This window comes from Artemia franciscana, unplaced genomic scaffold (assembly GCF_032884065.1).
Source record: "Artemia franciscana unplaced genomic scaffold, ASM3288406v1 Scaffold_1123, whole genome shotgun sequence".
NCBI lineage: Eukaryota > Metazoa > Arthropoda > Branchiopoda > Anostraca > Artemiidae > Artemia > Artemia franciscana.
In genome coordinates this window covers 49,428-61,578 of record NW_027062745.1, presented here as the reverse complement: position 1 = coordinate 61,578, position 12,151 = coordinate 49,428, and the positions used below count along the sequence as shown (strand labels likewise).

Below are 12,151 nucleotides of genomic sequence, written 5' to 3'. Positions count from 1 at the left end.
GTAGATAGGAGCTTGAAACTTCTACAGTAGGGTTCTTTGATATGCTGAATCTGATGGTGTCATTTTCGTTAAGATCCTACGACTTTTAGGGGGGTGTTTCCCCCTATTTTCCTAAATAAGGCAAATTTTCTCAGGCTCGTAACTTTTGATGTGTAAGATTAAACTTGATGAAACTTATATATTTAAAATCAGCATTAAAATGCGATTCTTTTGATGTAGCTATTGATATCAAAATTCAATTTTTTTGAGTTTTGGTTACTATTGAGCCGGGTCGCTCCTTACTACAGTTCGTTACCACGAACTGTTTGATATATGAAAAATTCTTATTCTTAGACGCGAGTATAAATTCATCACCTAGTATACCGAGTAACATATTAGCACGATTAGAACTTGAACCGTTGTTGACGCTCATGTTTTCAAGATCACAGTTAAAGTCACCTGTTATCGGACACAAAAGTCCATACTTTTCTATTTTATCAATACACTTCGATAGCCTTGCAATACTTATGGCAAACAGTCTATCTGATCGATCATCACAATAGTCCGTAGGGAGTTAAACATTCACTATAACCATATCTTGGATTTTGACAGCGAGAAAGTCTAATGCAGAGTCAAACATAGAAGTGGATAGAGAGGATCTAATGTAAGTCGCAAGGCCACCAGATGGCCGGCCATAAGTGCGGGAGCGTTTGGCTGCGACTGTAAAAACTTGATTGTTTGGTGACAAGTTCAATAAGGTAAGGCTGAGAGAGGTTGCAAAATGTTCTTGTAAAGACACAATATCATATCTTGAAAGAAGGTCCTCAATAAAAACATACCGGTTAAGGAGATTTCCATTTAAATTCCTTAGTACAAGCGGGTTCTAGATTCATTTTGGTAGGAAATTCATATTGATTATCGCTTTATTAGCCAGACATCTTATGTTATAGCATGTATGGCCTTTCTTTTTGCATAAGATGCAGAACATATCTTTAGTGCACATATTGTCCTTCGTGGATGTGTGATCAGAAGCACCACAACGACCACGTATAGGCGTCAATACTCAATTAGTTGCTAAATGACCAACTCTATGGCACAAATAACATCTTTTTGGGAGAAATTTGAATTCTTCAGTAGGTATCTTCTTATAACCGATTCAGGCGGAGACTGCAAGAAAGTCTTCGAGATTCTTCCTGGTCCCGAAATACAGCTTGAACACTTTGGAGCGCTCAAAGCTACCGATTTCTATTGCTTTTAATGCACTTGGAACAAGGGATTCTATATCAGTATGGGTCATACTAGGTGGAACCTGTTTCAATACATCAATAAACATTTTCTCTTTGAGCATGGCAGAGACCTCAGGCTTACTAGCTTTCATTTTCTCATCGGTCTTTTCAGCAGAAGATTTGAACTTGACGATAAATTTCCAGTCCTGTCTCACCTTTTTCACCTTTTTTAGATCGGTATTTCTACGAGTGACGTAGTTAATGTGATTCAATCTTTACACTTTCATAATAGTTTATCCTTGTAACTTGAAAAAATAATCCGTCTAATTAAGCTTATGTTCACGCTTCAAGAGCAAGGTAATATCCAGAAAAATGTTGTTTTTTTGTTCGTCTGTACTGAATGAAAGCTAGTTGAACACTATATATCAAAATTTATATATAATCAAAATTTAGCTTTTTTGATGGACTCAAACTCACAGGACATATAGGCAAGGACAAGGTAACTTCAATGAAGACAAGGATATTTTGGAGTTTGGTTGTATTTATAAGTGACAGGTGAAACTGTGCCAATAAAATTTAGCTTTTTTTGATTGGCTCAAACTCACAGGACATACAGACAAGGACAAGGGAACTTCAATGAAGACAAGGATATTTTGGAGTTTGGTTGTGTTTATAAGTGACAGGTGAAACTGTGCCAATAAAATTTAGCTTTTTTTGATTGGCTCAAACTCACAGGACATACAGACAAGAACAAGGGAACTTCAATGAAGACAAGGATATTTTGGAGTTTGGTTGTATTTATAAGTGACAGGTGAAACTGTGCCAATAAAATTTAGCTTCTTTTTATTGGCTAAAGCTCACAGGACATACAGACAAGGACAAGGGAACTTCAATGAAGACAAGGATATTTTGGAGTTTGGTTGTATTTATAAGTGACAGCTGAAACTACACCATTAAAATTTAGCTTTTTTGATTGGTCCAAACTTACAGAACATATAGACAAGGACAAGGGAACTTGAATGAAGATAAAGATATTTTGGAGTTTGGTTGTATTTATAAGAGACAGGTGAAACTGCGCCAATAAAATTTAGCTTTTTTTGATTGGCTCAAACTCACAGGACAAACAGACAAGGACAAGGGAACTTCATGAAGACAAGGATATTTTGGAGTTTGGTTGTATTTATAAGTGACAGCTGAAACTACACCATTAAAATTCATCTTTTTTTGATTGGTCCAATCTTACAGAACATACAGACAAGGCCAAGGAACTTCACTGAAGACAAGGATATTTTGGAGTTTGGTTGTATTTATAAGTGACAGCTGAAACTGTAACCATTAAAATTTAGCTTTTTTTGATTGGTCCAAACTTACAGAACATATAGACAAGGACAAGGGAACTTCAATGAAGATAAAGATATTTTGGAGTTTGGTTGCATTTATAAGTGACAGCTGAAAATGTGCCAATAAAATTAATTTTTTTTTTTATTGGCAACAAAATTTAGCTTTTTTTGATTGGCTCAAACTCACAGGACACATAGACAAGGACAAGGGAACTTCAATGAAGATAAGGATATTTTGGAGTTTGGTTGTATTTATAAGTGACAGCTGAAACTGCACCATTAAAATTTAGCTTTTTTTGATTGGTCCAAACTTACAGAACATATAGACAAGGACAAGGGAACTTGAATGAAGATAAAGATATTTTGGCATTTTGTTGTATTTATAAGTGACAGCTGAAACTGTGCCAATAAAATTTAGCTTTTTTGATTGGCTCAAAGTCAAAGGACATATAGACAAGGAAAAGGGAACTTCAATAAAGATAAGGATATTTTGGACTTTGGTTGATTTAGCTTTTTTTGATTGGTCCAAACTTACAGAACATATAGCCAAGGACAAGGGAACTTCAATAAAGATAAGGATATTTTGGAGTTTGGTTGTATTTATAAGTGACAGCTGAAACTGCACCATTAAAATTTAGCTTGTTTGATTGGCTCAAAGTCACAGGACATATAGACAAGGACAAGGGAACTTCAATAAAGATAAGAATATTTTGGACTTTGGTTGTATTTATAAGTGACAGCTGAAACTGTGCCATCAAAATTTAGCTTTTTTTGATTGGCTCAAACTGAAGGACATATAGATAAGGACAAGGGAACTTAGATAACTTCGAAGACAACACTTGAAGACAGAAAGTACACTTTAAATGTTCAGGACTTGCCACACTGTACTGTTAAGTGCTCTTGGGAATTAGCTGTTTCAGCGACAGTTTGTCTAAATCTTCTGGCACTCTCTCAACCGCCGACACAAAAGCAGGCTCTTTGACGGAAATGCTGAGCGATGGTTCGGCACGCTGAACATTTTCAACTATCTGAACTGCCGTTTTCTTGGACAAAACGTCATTAGGGCGGCGTAACTTGGCTATATTGTTTGGATTTGGACACACCTTGTCAATGAATGTTTTTCATTCATTATGATCTTCTAAGTCTTCTGGGAGATTCTTAAGTATCACAGAGTAAAGTGTTGAGGGGGTGCGGATTGAGGAGGCTAAGACTTGTCAGGGAGGCTGGCCAGGAAGCAGCTAGAATTCAACGTAAATCTGTCTAATTTTCTTGAAAGTTCGTTTACTTTCGAAACTACTGTGGCATGAACAGATGCCAATGGTAGGTACTTCACACGGAATGAAAATTACAAACTTCAGGATCAGAACATTTTGCTTTGCCGCTATGACTAGCAACTTGCACATATCAGTCATATTGTCATCATCCTTGAAATACAAAACGACCCGGGTTTGGATATCCAGCTCACAACAAAGGGTCTTCTTAGCTTGTAAAACTGCATTGTATTCAAAGTAATTAATAGCACTCTTGATGATCAAATCAAGTTTTACCCCTTCTCTGAGTGATCTACTCAAAAAGTTCAGAACAAGGCTGAACACCAATTTTTCAACTATCTTACTTCATTTTAAGCAGCCACAACCTAAATCGTAATCCATAAATCAAAGTCTAGAGACGGTCGTTTAATCCATAATGTAATGGAATTTTATTTAGGTCAAGACCTATAATCCTTTGCCAAAGATTGGAAAATCTCAAGGATTAAACTCACTTGAAAAACTTGCTGGTTTGATAATGAAATATCCAATTTAGCACAAGTGTGTTCACCATGAACTCTGAACAAACACTTATGGACTGGATGGTTGTTTACACTTCAGGTTGGATGGGGCTCATTCAATTGGAAGTCAGAAGATCTAGTACCATTTTTAACAGCCAAATGAGAAACAAGGACAACCAGCCCCTTCCCCACAATCCTATCATTCCCCCAAACACAGCCAATCAAAATTTTAAGAGAACTGTTTTGTTCATAATTATTGAAAGGTCCAGTAGCCACTTTGACTGAAAGCCATCAAGTCTGCTTAGACTGCAGAATCTTATGCAAGTTAACTTGGTAGAACTTTTGAAATTCAATGAAAGTATGTTGCATTGAATATATGTATGTTATTTGCATGAATTTGCAAAGTATGTTGCAAATTCATTGAAAGTAAAGTAATGTAACCTAATTTCATGTGACAACTTTATAGTTACATAGTACAGCAGGCAGGGTGCTATCAATGAGCATCAACTGGCAATCAATCACATTAAAATAATCATCTCGTAACCTTATCAACAACAAAGTCAAGATCCTATGGATAGAACATATGTTTCATGTGTTATTAAAAGGTGATAGATCACCTTGTATCCTAAGTTTGTCATATTTTTGGTATCATTAGTGGGTAGCAGTAGCTATTGATTGCAATTCAATTATGAAGAGTCAGAATGAGGCAGGGAGGCTGTGGAAACAGGAGAAGGCAAAGAAGTTTTAAAGAAAATAACACATAAATTGCTCTTATCTGCATAACTAACCAAGTTTTGGTAAAGATGCAGAAAACGGAAGAAAAAGGGGTTCCTGACAAAAACATCTTATTCATTGCTATAAATTATTCAGAATGTGCTCTAAAGTTGCACAGGGCTGTCTAGTAGAAGCAGGATATAAACAATTATTGTGTTACTGCGTTCCTGGCTTAATTCAGCAGCACTTCTGCACCTTTGACTGTAGGGGTCCCTAATTTGCACCTTTACCAGGTTTTCTTTGTTATTAGTAGTGTTGAAAGAATTTTGGACCCTTCTTCTCCTTGAATGTTAGATCAATTTAGGTCTTATTGTCGTCTTCTAGAATGCTCTATCCAGCATAGGAAAGCATTCAAACATAATGAACTTACGAATTGACTGTGCAAAAGACCCTTAACATACTTTATGGCACGTCCAGATTATCAGCTTTCTGGAATAATGAGATACTAAATTACTTCTGTTGCATTTTTTTTTCAAGTTAGAAGACGATTTTCTTGGGCCAAAACCCTAGCAATTCCTTAAAAATCCAGAAGACTTGTTATGATCTCTTAAAATCCCCAAATCCCTAAATGGAAAATTTAACCCCTCAAAAATCCCAATTATAGAGGGTAAATTCCTAGAATGGAAACACTGCCCTGGGGGTTGCATTGACCCTGAATTTTTTATTATTTGATGATTACACTATTTTTCAAAATTGGCTATCACAAAATTTGTATTAGATGAGTTTGGGGGAAGTAATACAACAAATTCTCTAGGGATAAAACAAGAGTTGTAAAATGTGCCCTGTGTGTATATAATTTTTAAGGGAAGGGATGGTTGTATAAACTTTGAAGGGGGCTCATTTGACTGTAAACCAGAATCTTAGTGCCCTTTTTAAGAGTCAAAAGTGATTGCTGGGCAATACCAACCTCCCACCACCCAAGGCCCTTTTCCCCCAAAAGCATCTATTCAAAATTTTTAGATAGCTATTTTGTGCAAAATAGGGGGCTCATTTGACTGTAAACCAGAATTTCTAGTGCCCTTTTTAACAGTCAGAAGTGATTGGTGGGCAATACCAACCCCCCACCACCCAATGCCCTTTTCCCCCAAATGCATCTATTCAAAATTTTTATATAGCTATTTTGTGCAAAAAATTTTAAAGATCACATAACAAAAACTCCAGGTGAACACAACCTCTCAGAGCCCAGAGACAAGTGTCATAAGCTATGCCCTAGGGGCATATAAGATTTTTTTACAAGGGGTGGTTGTATAAACTTTAGAGAGGGCTCATTTAGTTGGAAATTGAAAGTTGTAGCTACCTTTTTATGAGTCACCAAACGTGATCAGGGAGCATCCACCCCCCATGCCTTTTCCCCCTAATGCATCCAATGAAAATGATGAGATAACCATTTTTTTCAAAATAGTCCAAAATTCAAATTTACTATTACTTAGGGGTTTAGAAATCCTCCATAGCACCTAGGACAGAAACTGTAACTTATGTAAGTTTGTAACAATCAAAAGCAATCAAAAAGTAACAAGCTCCCTCCTTTTGTGCCTTTTCCCCCAAATGCATTTTGTAAAATTTTGGAATAGTCACTTTGTTCAAAACAGTCCAAAATTCAAATTACCATAACTTAGAGGCTAAGAAGGGCTAATAAATCCTCCTTAGCCCCCAGGGAAAGAATCGTAATTTATGTAAGTTGCCCATTATTAGAATATAAGGTTTTTCTGGAATGGGTGGTTGTATCAACTTTGGAGGGGGCTCATTTGACAGGATATTGGAACTACTAGCTGTTTTCTAAGAGTCAAAAATGATCAATTGGCAACTAGCCCACACCCAACTTTCCCAAAGGGCATATGGTCTAAATTTTGAGATATCAATAGTTCACAGGCTAAATAAATATGTTCAATAGTTCACAGGTAAATAAATATGTTTCCATGCTTGACCCCCCCCCAGCCCCCCAGAAAAATCTGAGTTACAGAACTTATTCACTGTTACATTGATACTTGTATTTAGAGATTTATCTGGTAACTTTGATTTACGGTGCAAGGGCAAGTTGCTTCTTGTTACTTTGATAGCTTATTTACTTTGATGCTTTCTTTACTTTGATACTAGTTTTGATACTTTGATGTTGAAACAAAACATTTTGTTTTGAAATAAAGAATCTTTTTAAACTTGAAACTTTTTGCAATAAAAAAAAACAAAAATTAATTAAAAAACCTTTCAAAAAAAGAAGTTTTCCGAAAAAAAGTAAAGGCCACATTAAACTCAAGATCAGCGGATACAAATGCCTTTTAAAATTCAAACTCAAAACAACCAGAAATTACTATTAAGAATAAATGAAATCCAAAATGGATAGAAATTAAATAAACAACCATAGCAAAAAAAACATACAACAGGTACTAACATAAATGAATAAATAAATCTTAAAACAGGTAAAGCATAAATTGAATATACAAATCAAGCTTAAAATGAACAAAAATATTTTGCTACTTAAGCACAAATGAAACCCAGAACAAAAAGAAATTAAACAAACAATCATAACAAGCAAACATACAATAGGTACTAATATAAATGAGTAAATAAATCTTAAAACGAGTGAAGCTTGAATTCGATATGCAAATCAAGCTTGAAACAAACAAAAATCTCTACAAACAGGAGTTTAGGTCTTACCTCCTTCTCTCACAGTAAAAGTCTAAAACCTACTGCAACATTGGAGCTTTACTGAAACTATTTGTGTCTTAAACAGTCTTGAAAATATAAATGAAATCAAACTGAAGGTTTGATATATAATGCTATAAATTGTTGAAAGAGCATCAGTCCAAAACTTTATTTCATTGTAATTTTATTTTCATTTTCAATGTTGCAATAACTGGAAAAGAAAATATTTGCAATATAGTCTGTTTTCAGTAAAGCAGCAAAGGCATAGTATGCTTTAGACTTTTACAGTTAGGGAAGGGGACAGTATCCAAACTTCTGTTTGTTGTGAAGCTACAGTCACCTTGAACAGTTTTGGAAATGAACCAATAAAATTAAACTGAATATTTCATATAATGACGTTAATTACTGAAAGCTCATCAGTTCAAAATTTAATTTTACTGTAATTTTATTGCTTATTTCAATGTTGTAATAAGTGCAAAAGAATTTTTTTTAATTTTATTTGTTTTTAGTAAAGTGCCAATGATGCAGTCGATTTAGACTTCTACAGTGAAAGAAGGAGGAAAACCCTAACTCTTGTTTGCAAAGATTTTTGTTTCTTTCAAGCTTGATCTGCTGATTCAATCTAAGTTTTGCTTGTTTTAAGATTGAATTACTCATTTATATTAGTACCTATTGTATGTTTGTTTGCTGTGATTGTTTATTTAATTTCTCTTTGTTTTGTGTTTCATTTATGCTTCAATAGCAAAATATTTTTTTTTTATTTTAAGCTTGGTTTGCATATGCAATTCAACCTTAAATTGTTTTAAGACTTATTGATTCTTTATATTAATTAATTTATATTAATATTACCTGCTGAATGTTTTATTGCTATGATTAATCCTTATATCACTCCAAGCTGCGATTTAAGGTAATTTAAGGTAAGGTAATGATTGTTTGTTTAATTTCTGTCCATTTTGGGTTTCATTTATTCTTTAATAGTAATTTCTGGTTGTTTTAAGTTTAAATTTTAGCAGGTATTTGCATCTACTGATCTTAAGTTTAATATGGCCTTTACTTTTCTTTGAAAATTTCTTTTTTCAAATTTTAAGAAAACTGGGTAAAATTCTATACAAGTTACTTTATGCTATCTTATACAGGAGTAAGGTTAGGAAAATGAAACTTTTAGGGATGGATCTGCAGACTAAAGTTTGACCCTGGAAGGTTTTTTCTCCTTCTCTCTCTAAAGGGCACTGACCTATGATGACCTACAAAAATCTTAGCATCATAAAAGTGAAACCTTGCAAAACAGATCCTGTAAAATAAAGTATAAGAAAAGCATTTTTAGTCTTACAATTTTATTTAGTCCCAACCCATGATGTTTCAAAGATCTGCAAATACAATTCCTAAATTTGAAAAAATACATATTAATGTCTTAAAATTCTATAGTGAAATACTAGTTTTGCTACTTTTTGCTATCTTGGAAAGTGTTTAGGTTAGGAAAATGAGACTTTCAACAATGAATCCTGGGTCAAAAACAGGCTCAGGGAAGATATCACCAAACTTCTATGTTAACCCTTATCTGAGTTCTATGTCTTAGAAATTTGCCTACTTGACAGGTCTTTAACTATTATAATTTTGACAAAAAAAAATTTACTGTAATTTTCAGTTTCTTTTTCATGTTATTTGAGCAGAATTTTAAGCCATGTAAATGTTGTTGTTTTTAATCTAGGAAATGTAATTGCAGATCTTTGAAATCTCATAAATTAAGATTGAACAAAGTTTTCAACCTGAAAACAGCTTTCTTGTACTTCATTTAAGTAAAAGACATGTTTTCCAAGGTACCACTTTCATAACACATAGAGTTCCCTCTAGAGAGAAAGGAGCAGAGGTAAACACTTCAAAATAGCTTTTGGGGGCAGACTTTAGTCTGTAGAAAGTTCCCAAAAGTTTAATTTTCCAAACCTAACCCTTTTCTAATGTAGCAAAATGCAGCTAAACCAGAATTTTACCAATTCTATGCAAAAAACAGGAATTACACTTTCAAAACTAAAACCAGAGTAAAACAAAATTAAAAACTAATGTATAATGTTGTTTTTTTAGAATTCCAAATGGTCAAGTGACCTATTATAGTCAAGTAGACAAATTTCTGAGACTTAGAAATCAAAATAGGGTTGACACAGTAGCTTGGCAATACCTTCTGGACTATATTTTCCTAGCCTAACCCCTTTCCAAGATAGCCAAAAGTAGCCTGTCTAGAATTTTACCAAAAACTGTAAGATAAATCACTTTTAAAGTCAGAATAATATTATTTGGTACTGCTAGTTGGTTGATTGCCAAAGAATCTCATGGAAAATGCAGTAGTAGGCTAGTACTAGGCTACCAAGACCTCAATTTAGAAAATTAAACTAACAGTAATATAATAGGCCTAATTAGGTAGCCTATAATTCTAGCTTAGCTACTTTCTGCTATCTTGGAAAGGTGTTAGGTTAGGAAAATGAAACTTTCAGAAATGAATCCAGGGCTAAAAACTGTTGTTTTGTCAAAATTATAATAGGTATAGACCTGTCATGTAGACAAACTTCAGTGCCCTCTGGAAGGAGAAGGAGTGGAGGTGGGTACTTTAATTACTTCCCAGAAATGTATTTGCATATCTTTAAAGCCTTATAAATTGGGATTGATCAGAGTTGTGAAGCAGAAAACAATTTTGTTGTACTTTATTCAAGCAGAAGATCTATTTTGCAAGGTTTAACTATGATAACCCACATATTTTTAAAGGTCATCAAAGGTCAAGACCCTCTAGAGGAAGAGGGAGTGGAGGTAGGTACTTCAAAATACCTTTCCAGGTATGCTTCAGTCTGTAGACCCATCCCTGAAAGTTTCATTTTCCTAACATAACCCATTCCCAAGATAGCAAGAAGTCACAAAACTAGAATTTTACTGTGTGGGTAGGCTAAGTGTTCTGGGAAGGTATTGCCAAGCTTCTAGGTTAACCCTTTCTGATTTCTTCATCTTAGAAATTTGTCTACTGAACAGATTTATAGGCTACCTATTAAAATTTTAATAAAAAAGCATTTAACCCTAATTTTCAGTTTCTTTTTCTCTCATTTTAGTTCTGAAAAGACAATTCTGTTATTTAAGTAGAATTTTAGCCATATCAATATATATCTTCTAAATTTAGGAATTGTAGGCCATATTTGCAGATATTTGAACCTCATAAAATTAGATTGAGGAAACTTGTGAAGCTGAAAGCAGGTTTACTGCACTTCATTTCAGCAGAAAATCTTATTTGTATGGTTTCATGTTCATAGCACAAATATTTTACAGGTGATCAAAGGTCACAGCTCTCTTGAGGGAGAAGTAACAGAGGTAAGAACTCCTAAATAACTTCCCTGGACATGCCTTGGGTGGTAGACCCATCCCTGGATATTTTATTTTCCTAACCTAACTCCTTCCAAAGATAACAAAACATAGCTGAACTAGAGTTTTACCAATAATTGCAACGAATTCAACCTTTGAAGATTTCCAATGTAAAACAGTAGAAGTCTCGGGGATACTCTGTAAGGATGGCTTAAAGTAATATTTTAATTTGAATTTAGATGACATGATTTACTACTTTAAATATTTGCGCTAAACATCTAATGACATGGAAATCACTAATGTAATTTTTCGATCGTCCACGTGTTTTGCGTAGTGAAAAAAATTTCGTTCTGCCCGTAACACAACACGCAAAAAATAGATATAATAATGATATAGTATATATAATAGATATAATAGATATGATATATAATCTAAATAGTATAATGTTTTGATCAGTGGTACATTTTCCGATCGTCCACGTGTTTTGCGTAGTGAAAAAAAAATTTTGTCCTGCCCGTAACACAACACGCAAAAAAATAGATATAATAATGAAATAGTTTATATAATACATATAATAGATATAATAGATATGAAATATGATAGATATACTATAATATTTTGATCAGTGGTACGTTTTTCGGTCGTCCACGTGTTTTGCAAAGTGAAAAAAAAATTTCGTCCTGCACAACACTTAAAAATAGATATGGTTTTGAACAGTGTTAAAATTTTAGAGCGTTATATAGCATTTTTTCTTCCTAAGTGTTGGCAACGCTAGTGAGTGGAAGATTTCAAATAGCCTGCTGGATAAGGCCTAGTCGTATCTGTATATTTATAGCATTTAAAGGTGAAGTCTCTTTGTAAGTAATAAATAACCATTTGATTAAAGGCTCTTTTCCTATTTCAAAAGTTTTAGTTTTCGGGGGTAATAGTTACGTCCGTGGAAAAAATGAAGATATTAGACTATTTTATGATTGCACTTGGTAAAGAATGTGATTAAAGGCTCATTTTCCTATTTCAAAAGTTTTAGTTTTCGGGGATAATAGCTACGTCCGTGGAAAAAATGAAGATATTAGACTATTTTATGATTG

At 33.9% G+C, this 12,151-nt stretch overlaps 1 protein-coding gene across 1 annotated transcript in view; it reads right to left on the bottom strand.

Moving 5' to 3' along the window:
• The window catches only part of LOC136042337 (nostrin-like), a 76,099-nt gene extending 64,764 nt beyond the window's left edge, over nucleotides 1-11,335 (bottom strand). Inside the window, exon 1 of the mRNA XM_065727299.1 lies at nucleotides 11,217-11,335. Within this exon, the coding sequence (XP_065583371.1) occupies nucleotides 11,217-11,309 (93 nt within the window). The 5' untranslated portion in view covers nucleotides 11,310-11,335. The remainder of the gene's footprint in view (nucleotides 1-11,216) is intronic.
• Nucleotides 11,336-12,151: the final 816 nt, after the last annotated feature.